Source organism: Tenrec ecaudatus, chromosome 13 (genome assembly GCF_050624435.1).
Source record: "Tenrec ecaudatus isolate mTenEca1 chromosome 13, mTenEca1.hap1, whole genome shotgun sequence".
In the NCBI taxonomy this organism is placed as follows: Eukaryota; Metazoa; Chordata; class Mammalia; order Afrosoricida; family Tenrecidae; genus Tenrec; species Tenrec ecaudatus.
The window spans coordinates 41888932-41902668 of NC_134542.1; the positions used below are offsets into that span (position 1 = coordinate 41888932).

A 13737-nucleotide genomic window follows, 5' to 3' on the forward strand; every position below is an offset into this window, starting at 1 on the left:
GAGAGAGAAACATTTCCCCCCTTTCTTCATGCTTCACTGATGACAGAGTAGAAGCCAGGAGAATGCTTGCTTGCCTGCTTTGCTCTGAATGATCGGAATCTCAGTTGTGTGCTGTGTGACTTACCTGCGCGGGGAAAGACCTGGCGGTTGGGGGGTCAATGGAGGATGCTAAGTGAATGCTGACACTCCTTTCTCACAGGAGGCTTTGGAGAGGCTCTGAAGGTAGGGAGGAAGGACCCCCATAAGGACATGTGTGGTTTGAGAATAAGGGACAGAGGTCGATCTTGCCCCAGGAACTCTCTAGCTCTGGGTCACTCACTGTTCAGGGCTTCCCAGCACCGTTGCTCTGGGGACTACCAAGGGCACAGGCCCTGAGCAACTTCCTCCTTTCCAGTTCGCAAAGCCTCACACTTTCTCAGGGAAGCCTTTGTCCCCGGTTCCTTCAGAAGCAACCCTCCTCCCCCAATCCCTCTCTCAGTGGGTAATTACATTCATTAGCCTGACTACCGGCAGGCACTTTCTTGGGTCTAGGTATCTTGCTTGTTTATGGGTAGACACCCAGCGCATAGTCTGGATTGCTTGTCCGGATTCGAGGTCAGCATTTACTCTGATTATGAATATGACCCGGCGACAACACGGTCCCTTTGGATTTTGTGTGCATTCATGAGTCAGGACTGGTGGAAATATCCAAAATCCCCATCAATGAGGCAATTCAGAATTCCTTCGCTTCTCCAACAACTGCGCCATCTCCATCCTCCCCACAATCCTGCCGTTTATCTGTGTGTCTATGCGACCGAATTACAATTTAAGGATGGTGTGTCTGTGTGCCTGGACGCTGGCTGGAGGACAAGCCAGAGGCCCTGGCCCTCACCCCCAATGCCAGTTATCTGTGAAGCGCAACTCCTTCCTGGCTAAAAAGCGTACCCGGTCTCCAGGCCTCGGGGCACCTATCAAAGCGAGCACCCCGAGTGTGGTGCCTGGCCGGCACGGGATAATCGGGAGCGCGGGCACACTCGGATTTCGGGCTAGGAGGCGCGGTTTAGGGCAGGGGGTGTGCCCCAGCCTCGGGGTTGCAGTGGGTGGCGTGCGAGTGACAGCCTGGGCCCCTCGGGGTGCGTCCGCACAGGCTCGCCCGTCGGTGCGCGGGAGGGAGCCCCGGCGGCCGGGAGACCGCGGCGCGCGGGCAGGGGAGCCGGGGCAGGCGGGGCGCAGCGCCGGAGAGCGCTCGGGGTGGCGGGCTGCGAGGCGCGGCTGCGGGCGGCAGGAGGCAGCGTCGGCCCAGCGGCGCGGCGCGGCGCGGCGAGCAGCGAGCAGCGAGCGAGGCAGCGCGCGGTGATGTCAGTGGCGGCCCGGCTGGCAGCAGCCGGCACTTCCTGTATAAAGGCGGGCGGGCTCGGCTGCTAGCCCCACGAGCCAGTGTCAGCCTCGGGGCGGGCGGCGGAGGAGGAGCAGGGGAAAGGCTGTCAAATTCGGGAGCCCGATTCCGCGCCCCCGCCCCCCTGTCCCCGGCAATCCCTTCCGCTCGCCGGCGCCCGGCTGCACCTCGGCGGGCGCGGGAGCTGCGTGCGTGCGCGCGCGGAGGAGCGGCAGAATGGCAGTGCTCAAGCTCGCCGACCAGGTAGGGGGCGGCGGCGGCGGCGGCGGCGGCGGCGGGCGGGACGCGCGGGCGCGGGCGCGGGGGATGGGGCGGCGCGGAGCGCGCCCGCGAGCTGTTTACTCCGGGCCAAGGGGAGGAGTGTGTGCTCCTGGCGCGCTGCCTCGGGACCCGGCGGCGGCCGCTCCGCTCCCGGCGCCGCTCCCCGCTCGCGGCCGGCGCAACTGCGCGCTCGGCTCGGGACCCCGCGGCGCCCCGGGGACTCCGCGGGGACCCTGCCGGGGCGCGGGCGCGGGTGGTCCGCGGGCCCGGGCCGGGGGGAGGGGAGGCTGGCGCGCCCCTCCGGCCCCCGAGCTCCGCGCTGACGGCCGGGGGACCGTGGGCCTGGGAGGAAGGTCCACTGCCCGGACCCCCTGCACCCCGCTCCTCTCCCGGAGCCCAGCCGAGCGGGAGCCAGCCCGCGTCCCTGCTCTGGTCGCGCTGTCTTTATCCGATTGACCCGACACCCCGACTTCCTCCCCAGCAGCCCGGGGTGCGTGCCTGAGTGTGCGCGAGGAGGACCTCCGAGGGGTGCTCGGGGCCCGGACCGGTCTCCCCGAGGAGGAGGAGGAGGAGGAGGATGAGGAGGAGATGGTGGAGGAGTGCGCTCGCGGGCGCCGGGCTGCCCTCCGCCGGTGCCCCCATCAGCTTTGTTCCTCTCCTCCGGCAGACGCGCCCGCTCGGTGGGTGGGGGGGCGGGATCAACCGCGCCCCCCCCTTGCACTCGGCAGTTCCTGGGAAAGGGGCGCCCACGGGCCACCTAACAAGTTGCCCGGCAAACTCGCCATTCAGGTCTCCCCGTGCAGAAAGCCAAAAGAAAAAGCTTGCTGTGCCCCTTACCATTTAGTGAAAGGAACGTCGTTTGGAGTCTTGGTAGGTTGAGAGGCATTTTGGCCGTGACACACGACGTGTGACTGCCCCCTCTCAACGGCCCCCTCTGGAACAAGACACTGCAAACTTCCCGAAGGGGTTCCAGGGTCGCCCCTTCTCCCCCACCCACCCCCGGCCACCAGCATCCAGCCAGCGGTTTGAATGCAACTAGAGACCACGGTGTTTTGCAAGGATTCGTCCTGGTCTTTTTAGGTTTATTTAGGCTTGGTTTTCATTAAGAATTTAGAGGCTTTGGGGAGGGAGGGAAGAGAGGGTACCGGCAGTGAGTGAATGAATACTCCTGTTGATGTTTAAATTTAGTGGGAGGAGCCGCTGGTAATTTTGATGCGTTTACTTGTTCTCAACGGTTTGTCAGTTGATAATGGGATCTCCCCCACCTTTTGGTCTGAGATTCAACCGTTAGACGTTTGCCTGTTTCCAATCTTTCCCTTTTACCGTGCTTGGTCCTGTCATCTTTGTGGGTCGCCCACATACCTGTGTGTTCATCGTAACTCTTCAACCACCCCCCCACCCCCGCCCGCCCCCATTCTTCTAATTGAGGCTATCATTCTTATCAGGTACAGGAAAGAATGTCCCTCAGACTGTTAGCGTGATGAGGAGTGCTAAAGTCCTCCATTCTTACTAAGATCTTGAGAAGCATGCTCGCCTAACTCGGACCGATGATGGCGTGCAGCCAGGGGCTCGGCGCCCAGCTCTAAGTCTCCTGTTAGAAGTTGCAGGACGTTTCTGTCTTCTCATTGGATGTGTTGGAAGTGTTTCAAGCAGGTTATCATTTTCTAGACCAAGAGCAACACTGCTAAAAAGAGTGTCTTGGCCTAAGAAAGACAATGCTACTGGTCAGATTGAGGATTTTCAAAGAGGTGTGTCTTGTCAGATGGTCCTAGATGGGACCTCTTTCAGACCCCCTACAGAAACCAGTGTCTCTAAGGAAACAACACTGCACAACCTTCATTTTGCTGCCCCCACCCCACCCCACTAGTGCACAAAGAAGAAGCTGGAGACAGTCTAAGATTCACGATCATCTAGAAATTGCCAGGCAACCTTGGTCAGAGCCAGAGGAGGTTGGGTGGAGAAGAGGTAGTCTGGGTGGGGCAGGGTGCTGGGCAGTGCAGGTTTCTGTGTGGCTTTAGGTCCAGGAAGTTTGTGGCCTTTCTTGCCTTTTATAGTCTTACCTTTTCAGTTAGAAACGCTAGATTCTTAGAAGTCAGTGCTTAACCTCACTCGCTGGAGGCTTAGAAGCCCTGTGCTTACCCATCTGTTAGAAGCCTGCTTGGGATCCCTGCCTTAGGGTTTATACAGATCTTTTAGCCATTCATAAAGAAATTCTTCCCTCATTCGATTCACATTATTTATGTGGCGAATCTTGATCATCATCATCACTTTTTTTTTTGCTGGGGACAGAGTTCTTGCTGCTGATACTCTGAGTCACAGGGCTTTTTTAAACATGCCCAAAGGTAGAGTGGGGGGATGTTTCCTATTCTGCTGAAGCTGAGCTCTGCAGCTGATTGGCCCATGGTGAGCACACTTCAACACTGAATTCTGCAGTGATCTCTCCATCGTGCAAAAGAAGGGAAATGTCTTCGAACTGCAGTTTGAAACCACCAGCTGCTTCTTGGGAGAAAGATGAGACCTTCTACCCCAGAAAGAGCTATAGTCCCGGAAACCCATGGGGTAGTTCAACCCTGTCCTAGGGGTTGCTGCGAGGTGGTGGGTGGCAGTGAGCTTTTGACTCTTGAGAGTTAGCAAAAAGGGGGAAGGGAGAGGCAACTGTGGCCTTTAGGCTTTTATTACTTTGAAAAGGAACTGGGAGCGATTGCCACAAACACACCAGCTGGTATTTCACACTTCTGCATTTGTAGCCCTGTCTCTTGTGCTACAGGTTCACACAACACACATGGCTTCTCTTTGCAGCTTGAGGGTTGAGGGTGAGGAACTGCCCTGGATTGCCTAGGACGAAGGCGTTTACCGGGAACTTTCCAGATCAATCAGGCTAAGTTGGTCACCCGTGGATCACAGAGCACACTGACCTATGGGGCTAGTAACAATATTGTAGCCACTTTTGCATACATGGGTGTTAAGAGGTTGCTTTATATCTTTGGTCAAGTGAGATTTTGAACATTAGGTGGCTGGAATGGTAAAGTCTGTCGGACTTTTCAAAGGTCTCCCTATGCTTACTGAAAGGGCCACCTGCAGAAACGTTTTGTCTTCAGGCAGTCTTAGAATGAAGGTGGTGTTTTGCAGTCATTTGAAAAATCAAATTTGATTTTCATTTGCTTTTTCAAATGACTGCAAAACACCACCTTCATTCTAAGACTGCCTGAAGACAAAACGTTTCTGCAGGTGGCTCTTTTTGCAGCTTCCTGCCTGGAGGCCTTCTGGGTTGGCACCCTCTTGCCAAGGCCTAGCTCAGCACTTGAGTCACCTGCCTCCTTGCCAAAGGCAGTGGCTGCTAAAGAGACAAAAGATGAGAAACCCTGGAACTTTGAGCATAGAACTTTGGGCCCACAGTGCAGGGGCTTGGGACCTATTTGCATGTTTGCTGGGCTGCCTTTCATTGCTCCCTGGAACACAGACTTAAGCAAGTGTTACTCTGTGGCCCTGCCTTGCCTCAATGGTAGTGGGTTTGGTTTAGATGTTTAGTCCTGCCTTCAGCAGAGAAGTGGGGGGGGGGGAACCCCTTACCCTCTGGACCCTTCTCTGATCATCTGGGGACATGCTGTCATTCATGGTGGTGGAAGTGCACTCGGCTGGTGGTGCATGGCTGAGATCTAATAATGAATGGTTTGTGTTTGATGTGTTCTTAGTGTTTGCTGGAGCCTTGGTGGTGCAATCTGCTAACTAACTACAAGGTCAGCTGTTTGAACCCAGTGGCTGTCCGTGGAGAAAGAGGTGTCAGCGAGTTTCTGTGAAGGTTTACAGCCTTGGCAACCCCATGGGGTAGTTCTCTTCTGCCCTGTAGTTGTGCTGTGAGTAGTTTTAATTGCCTGCTGGCCCCTGGCTGTGAACCATCTCTTAGCCCTCACTGCAGCACTGGGAGGCATGGATGGCGATTCCTCTTTTGTAGATAAGGAACCTGAGGAGTAGACTGGCTACTCGTCTTGTTCCAGGTCACATTCCCGGTGAGTGAGAGCAGAGTGGCCATCACACAGGGCCTCTGACCACAAGGCCGGACAGAGTAGTAGAAGGTGTAGTGCGACCATGGGCTTGACGGACACCTGGAGACAGACTGGGATTTCTGGTCCGGGAAACAGTTTCAGTCTCGGAAACCCACAGGGCGCCGACTTGAGTTGGCCTTGACTCGAGTCAATGAGTTTGATTTGGTTGTTTTGCTCTCACTGGGCGGGGGGCCTCCTGGGAGCAGCCCTCCCCTAACTCCTCCTGCCTTTGGGGCAAGGCCCTCGCTGTCAGGTAATCGCTGGTCAAACGCTTCTGTCCTCGTCTGCCTCATGCCTGCCTCCTCCCTTCATCTCTGCCACCCCATACTGGTCAATGTGTTGACAGTTTGCACCCCCCCCTTCGGTTATTATTTTTTAAATGTTACAAATACATTGTGAATCGTATAGAAATAATCCACTGTCATCACGTAGATTCTGTGCATGGTGACCCTTACTCTGGGTTTCCGAGATTGTCAATCTTTATGGGACCAGGCACCCTCATCTTTCTCCTGTGGGGGGCTCGGTGGGTTTGAACTGCCAATCTTGGCGTGAGCAGCACATTGCCTCACCCACAGCACTGCACGGCAAGAAGAGGAATTGTCCAATTCACCTGAAATCCCTTTCCTCAGAGCTAACCACTCTTTTTGCTTTTCTTTGCTTTTGTTTTTTGAGCTAACCACTCTTTTTTCTTTTCTTTGTTTTTTGAGCTAACCACTCTTTTTTCTTTGTTTTTGTTTTTTGAGCTAACCACTCTTGAGTCTGTGATGTCCTTCTGGTTTCCCATCTGAGCCAGGCAAGAAAGTAAAACGTTCCACCTGATGCTGTCGCCACCTTCCCCTCAAGCACATAGCTGATATTTATGTTCTTCTGCCCAATGACTTTCCCAAATAAATGGAATGCATGCTTCACTAGATATATGATTGATCCCTTTAGCGTGGTGCCGCACAGTCACCGAAGATCTGCGGTGGATGATTGGACTTGGTTGTTGTTTAGGACCTCAACATTTACTTCTCTCCTTTAAACAGAGAGTAAATAGAAGCTTAAAAAAACCCAAGTTGTTTGTACCAGACGTAAGGTGGAAACATTCTTTAAAGCGAACATTTACATTTCTGGGATGTCCTGCGGATTCTGACCAGTGACCGTGGCAGATCCCAAGAAGGTCCTATAGAAGTGTGCTAGGAGACCATTGCAAAGCGGGCTGGCGCCATGAGCAAGCGTAACCCAGCACTCTCGAGTGGGTAGACACCTGGTACTTTGGGGCTTTTCAAGCTCAGTGAGCTACAGCACTCCTCTCCTTCTTCCCCCTCCCCCAGGAAAATTCCAGATTGCAGACGAGCAGAGCAAACAGGGTTACATGTTGGTCTGCTATCTCGACGGTCGGCAGTTCGAAACCGTCTGCTGTTCTGTGGGAGAATCATAAGGCTTTCTCCTCCCATGGTGATTTCCAGTCTTGGAAACCTATGGGGACACTTCTCCTGTGCCCTAGGGTGGCGACGTGTGGGAAACAATTCACTGGCGATGAGTTTTATAGGAAGCACATAGTCTGGTGCGGTGGTCCCTGAGCCTGACATGGGTTTAGTGTCATTTGAAAGCGCCTTTGTATGAGACAATTATCTGCTACCAGTTCAGCATATTTGTTCCCACAAATAAACAATCAAATCATAAATGTTTCATTGGAGCTGCATAGAATTAAGATGGCCATATAATTTCCCCCCAAACCAGGCCACTTTTGAGAGTGAAGCTAATAGTATTAATTAATAATTAATATTAATTCTTAAGCCACGACACCAGAAGTGAACTAGGCTTGTCCCAGGTAATCTGGGCACACTGGATTTGCCCACTTCGGACTTGACATGGGCACTGAACTAGTTTGACCAGTAGGCTAGTCATTCTCCTTTGAGTCATGTCTACACTGGCTTAGATAATTCAAAGGTTGTTAGGACCTTGTGCAAGCTCAGAGTTGGAAAATGACTTCCATCTCACCGGCCCATCAGTTCTAACCAGCTGGTCAGGGGCAACTGTAGAAGCAATCTGTTAAGAGGATTGTGATTCTGGCTGCTGGGGAAAGTGTGATGATTGATTATCATGGGATAAGATAAGGGAGGGTCAGTTAACTTCTTTGGGTCTCAAATTTGTCTGTAAAATGAAGAGATTTGACTGGCTGGCTGCCTTCAAAGTACCCCTGCTCTCTGTGTTCGTATTTCTCTCCTCTCTGGTGAATAATCTGGTCAAGGCCTCTGCCGATTTTAAAATGGGAAAATTCATCTTTTTCTTGTTGAGGTGTTTACATTTCCTACAGCTTTGGAAAACCTGAGGTGTGATGGCCAAATCCCTCTACCCCCAGTCTGTGAGCTCTCTTTCTCTCTTTTGAGGAAGTCTTTTGATGAACCCAAGTGTCTTATTTTTAGGAGATCCCAGCCATTTATTTTATCTTCTGCTGGGTGGATGTCTTTCATTATGTTTGTTACTGTGTTTATGTCATATATTAGGGCCCAGAAATTTGTCCCTATTTTTTATTGACAATCTTTATAGTTTTAGATTTCACCTTTAGATCTTTAGTCTATCTTGAACTTGATTTTGTGAGTAAGGTATGGGTCCTGTTTGATTCTTCCACAAATTAAAGTCCAATTTTTTTGAAGGACTGGACCGCGCTTTATTTTGTCATACATAGTTCACATGAATTGTGACCAATTTGAGGTCACCTAACAACACATCCTCGCCAGCAGGAAATCCAATTTTACCAGCACCATTTGTTGAAGAGACCCTTTCTTCCCCATTTCACGTGTTTCAGCTTGTTGTCAAAAATCGGCTGTCTGACTGTGCTCGATACAATTGATGTATGGATTGATATAAGAGCGGCAAGAACCCCCAATAGAATGATCTTTAAAAAAAGAAATCAACTCTGTAGGAGGATGGATTTATTCCTGGGTTCTAAATTCTATTCCATTGGTCTATGCATCTATTTTTGTGCCAGTATCAAGCTGTTCTTACTCCTGTAGCCGTGTAGTAGCTTTTGAGATTGACCTTCCCTTCATTTTACAGGTTTTTCAAAGACCCCTTATTACTCTATTTACCTTCTACTGCCATCAGAAGGCAAGACTAGAAGAGCAGATATTTTTTCTTATTAACTTCCATGTCCATCAAAGAGTTGTCGCCCAACAGGTTGCAATTATTGACTCACAGATCTAGCATCTTTATTAGGATAGTCATAATTTTAAAGGACCCCTTTTCTTCTCTTTTTTCAAACAAAGACTGTGTTTTGGCGAAGGTTTACATAGCAGTCTAGGTTCCATTCAGCAATTTCCACACAGATTGTTCAGGGATATTGGTTACAGTCATCGCAATGTGTGAACTTTCTCTTGATGGGCATTCTGGTTGTTTCATTTCCATGAATCCAGTTCTCCTGCCCCTTACAGCCTCATTTTGTTTTAAAATAATTATTGACTGCTTTGTGTCATGCACATAATTTTGTCAAATAGGAGTACCGTACTTACAGTGATCATCCAAAAGCAAACCTGGCCAGAGGATTTATCCCAATTCATAGTGACCCCATGTAAGGTTTCCGAGACTGTAAATCTCTGGAACAGAGCAGATGGGAGGTTTGAACCATCATCCTTGATGTGTTAGCAGCCCAATTCCTAACCACAGCGCCACCTAGGCTCCTTACTGACAGTGAATGTCATTATTTTTGTTAATCTATTTAGTCACAAGGTGATCTCAGAGGGTGTTTGTTTGTTTAAGGAGTGGTTCAAACCCACCATCTGCTTCTAAGGAAAAAGTGAGGCTGTTTGGTAAAGATTTACAGTCTCAACACCCTAGATGGGGTCCCTATGTGTTGGAATTGACACTTTGAACGCTGCAACACCCTTGCTCCTCCATCTCCTGTGCACACTGCTCTACTCTGTGCACGCCTTCTTTAAGGGGTTGCATTGTTGCACCATGCTACCCACAACCCAGAAACTCAAATTCAGTGCCATCGAGTTGATTCCGACGCACAGCGAGCCTGGAGGACACAGTAGAATGGTCCTTCAGCACGGTAAAGCCATGTTTCCTCTCCTTTGAAATTCTTCAAAGGAATACCTCAGGATCTTCTTGTTCCCATTTATTTAAAATCTCTGTGGAAAGCGGTGCTCTTGTTCGTGGCTCATTTAGTGCAGTAATTGTGGCATGCACCAAGCAGGAAGTTTGGTCAACTTTAAATTTTTAGTCGGAATTGTCCGAACTGAGCATTTGAGATGTCTATATAGAATTTGCTATTGTTTCTGCTGTTGTCAGACCTTGTCAATGAGGGTATCTTGGTAGATTAATTGTTTCCTCCCAAATTGATGTGGACGGTTTGCTGGTGTGGCCTTCATCTTCAACATTGTCTCGTCCCTTCGTGAGGTAAAATATTCGTTTGTAAATTGCCAGATTTCTTTAGGGACATTGTCCTCATGAGCCTTTTATACAGTATCACTGATTTTGCCATTCTGCTCCCCAAGCTTCACCTTACATTTTATGTTGTTCTTGCTTCAGCTTTAACAGAACTCATGTTGCTCCGATAAGGACTATTTTAAATCAATGTCTTATTCTTCATAGTGTCTCAAACTTGATCTTGTTCAAACATGTTAAGCCAACTATATGAGTTGATATTTGTGCAAAATAATAGAAATCTGTGCACAGAATTTGGTTCATAATACACATTTCTTTGAACCTTTTGAAGACCCCTTCATATGCATACATGTATAGGGGTGTTTGTCTGTGAGTATGTGTCTAAGTGTGAATACCTATATGCCTAAGAAGCACTTGCCAGTCCAACCTTTTCCCCCGTGCAGGCAGGTCACTGGCATGGATTTTGTTCCTCGTGTTGAGCAACACCAGCACCTCCATTTTCAAACGATGTCACCGCAGTGAACACATGCTGTTTTTGCATCTTGAGCCTTCGTGCATCTATAGACCCCCTGCTCCCACTCCACTTAGTTGTAGACATCACAGTGTGGCTTTCTAAGGTATCTTTAATACGAAAAGTCTCCCCCACCCCGCTCCCCGCCCATTAAGGGAGCTTCCAGAAACACCTCATAAAAAGAGAAAATGTGGCCAGAAACAAGAGTTTGAAGCTTAGACATGGAAATTGTAATCACAGTTCTAATCTGTCTCTTAAATTATATTGCCTTGCTTGTGTTTGAGTTTATTTTGGGAAAACACTAGGTCGCAAACAGAAGACTTGCGTTGTGCGCATGGCTCTCCCAGTCCTCTCTGTGACTCTGGGCAGGACCCCAGCTTCAGTTCTGGGTCTGCAAGCGGGGGCGGCAAATCCTCTCCAGGCCTTTCAACCCTGACATCCTAGATGAGAGAGGCTCAGGTTTCTCAGTGGCAGTATCTCCTCAAGGCATTGATGCTGCTTTCCAAGAACATCATCCTTTTCATGAACGTTTGCTCTCCCCCACCCCCCACCCTTCTTCTTTGGGTGGTGGCAGCGTCAGCATTGAAGTTCTGCCTCTGCATCAGGGTCCTTTCCTCCAATGAATCCTATTCTGGGGTGCCTAGGGCACCGCTCCCTGTGGAATTCTGTCTGCGAGGCTTCCCAGGGGGTTGGAATGCTGTCCAAGAGCCTGGCAATGGGGATTCAGAACCAGGAGGCTGCTCTCAGTGTGCACCTTAGAGAATTCTCTCTCTGATGAGCCGTGATGAGTGGGGCCCAAGAAGCCTTCCTCAGAGGACCTGAGTCTTCCAGGCACAATCATCTTTCACTGAACGTCACAGTAACAATAGAGGCCAACAAGCTGATTTCCCTGCTTGTGGGGGACCCGCCTCCACTGTAATTGGGGGACCAATTACAGAAACATCAGACAGGCCCTGCAAGACCGCACCTCTTCCATGACGACTGGAAGGAGAGAGAGTGAATGGATTCTCTCACAAGCTTATGTAATCTCGGGCACCCAAGCCACTTCATACACTTAGTTAACAGGAAAGGATTGTTCTCAACCTGTGGGTCGTGACCCCTTAGGGGGGTTGAACGACCTTTCACAGGGGTCGCCCAATTCATAACAGTAGCAGCATTACAGTTATGAAGTATCAACAAAAATTGGTTGGTGGGGGGGAGGTTCAGCACCATTTGAGGAACTGTATGAAAGGGTCGCGGCATTCAGAAGGTTAAGAACCGCTGTGCTAGAGGCTTACTTGTAGCAGGAAGGAGATGTACTAAAGGCATAATGAAATAGGAAAAGGAGGTGTAGGGACTTCCCCGTGGCAGAAAGGCACATACATAACAAGATGGGCGGGCTCTAGAGTTAAGATGGCAGCTTAACCTTGGTCGTCTTTGATCGGACTTCACCTTTAAGTGCCCCTGTGTAGGGGAACAACCTATGATCTTTATCGGAAGGGAGTGGGCCCTACTTAGGGTGGGACAGACAATAGGGTCTGATTGCTCTGGATGGCAGACAACCTTCAGGCAGATGACCTTTAAGCACCTGTAGTAGCAATCGTGTGCTTGCAGGCAGCCCCTTAAGATAGGCATGATGACCAGGGACATCCTGTGGGGAATGATTTCAGTTAGGAGGATGTGACTGGGATTCATCTCCATCCCACGAATGTGAGACTCCTCCCTCCACAGCCTCCGAGACTCCTTTAAATATGAGCATAGAGAATTTGTCCACATACTCAATTCCTGGTCCTCAGTTTCCCACACCTGCTGTCTGATCCAGTTTGGTGCTGTTGACATGGTGATCACCAGTGTTCTCAAAGTGAGAAGAAAATGGTACATGCAGGGCTCAGCCTCCGAATGTCTAGATACAGTTCCGTTTTTGTGGCCTTGAAGATTGCTGAGATAAAGAAAGGTAAAAACAAAGAGAGCCCAGGAGACGTGGGGAAGACAGTAAGCCAGGCAGAAGTTCAGGTGAGCAGAGAGCAATCAGCCAGCCAACTGACTCAGAGAGACCCAGTCTCTGCACAACCCAACGGAACACTGACTGGTCTCAGGCCACCCTCAGGTTGTAGTTATGTTTGAGTATGTTGTTGCAGACACTGTCCATCTGTCTTATGAGAGACCTACTCTTTTACGATGACCTTCTATTTACCAAGCATGATGATGTCCTTTTCCAGGGACTAGTGTCTTCTGAGAACACAACCACAGTTTGCGAAATGATGTCCAAGGAGCATTCTGGCTACTCTTCCAAGAGAAATTTGCTCTTCCAGAAGGTCCTTCCTGTGTGTGTGTATGAGTGTATATATTTATACTGGGACGCTGTTGGGTAACCTTGGATGGTTAACCAGAAGGTCTCCTCCTCTAGAGATTTACAACCTCTGAAACCTTATAGGGTCTCTGTGAGTCAGAATAGACTTGATGGTAGTGGATGATGGGTTTGGTGTTTGGTTGTTGTTGTTTCTTGATATATATTAGTCAGTTGTCGAATGACTCTAAGGTTGAACCTCTTACTACTCCAACAAACAATAAAGTGCCCCCCCCCAAAAAAAAATCTGTGTGACTTGATAGTCAAATCAAACATTTGACTCGAAAAAACCTGTATGGTCGAGAGTGAATCACGCCGCATGTCTCCGTGGCTGAGCAGGCGCCTGCTCAGCCAACACACAGTGCTTCTACTGCAAGTTAAGGCGTTCATCATCCTTTTGTTTTTGCACTCTTGGTGTAAACGATTGTAAAATTCATGCGTGAAAACATTCGCCATAGGGGAGCGGGAGGGAGGGGGAAAAAAAGAGGACCTGATGCAAAGGGCTTAAGTGGAGAGCAAATGCTTTGAAAATGATTAGGGCAGGGAATGTGCGGATGTGCTTTATACAATTGATGTATGTATATGTATGGATTTTAGTAAGAGTTGTATGAGCCCCCAATAAAATGTAAAAATAAACAAAAACATTCACCATTGCTTAATACTACTGAATGATGGGTTGTTATAAGATTTGTAAGAGTATCCCAATAAAATGATTAATTAAAACAAAACAAAGCAGAAAACCTTAGTGTGGGTTTTTTTTTTTGTACTTTATTTGCGTAAAATCCAGTCACCATGGCTCCAGAGAAAGTTGGTGAATCCAGCAGTAAAGCTAAGAGGAAAGCTGTGAGAA

The 13737-nt window shown here is 49.6% G+C and overlaps 1 protein-coding gene across 3 annotated transcripts in view; it reads left to right on the forward strand.

Annotated features, from left to right (window-relative positions):
- Positions 1-1395: 1395 nt before the first annotated feature.
- ANKRD44 (ankyrin repeat domain 44) overlaps positions 1396-13737 on the forward strand; it is a 352825-nt gene continuing 340483 nt past the window's right edge. For 2 of the 3 annotated variants that reach the window (XM_075529203.1, XM_075529202.1), the window contains exon 1: positions 1397-1618. In XM_075529203.1, the coding sequence (XP_075385318.1) occupies positions 1592-1618 (27 nt within the window). In that variant the 5' untranslated portion in view covers positions 1397-1591. Of the gene's footprint in view, positions 1619-13737 lie in introns of all 3 variants that reach the window. The other variant, XM_075529200.1, reaches the window with a different exon arrangement.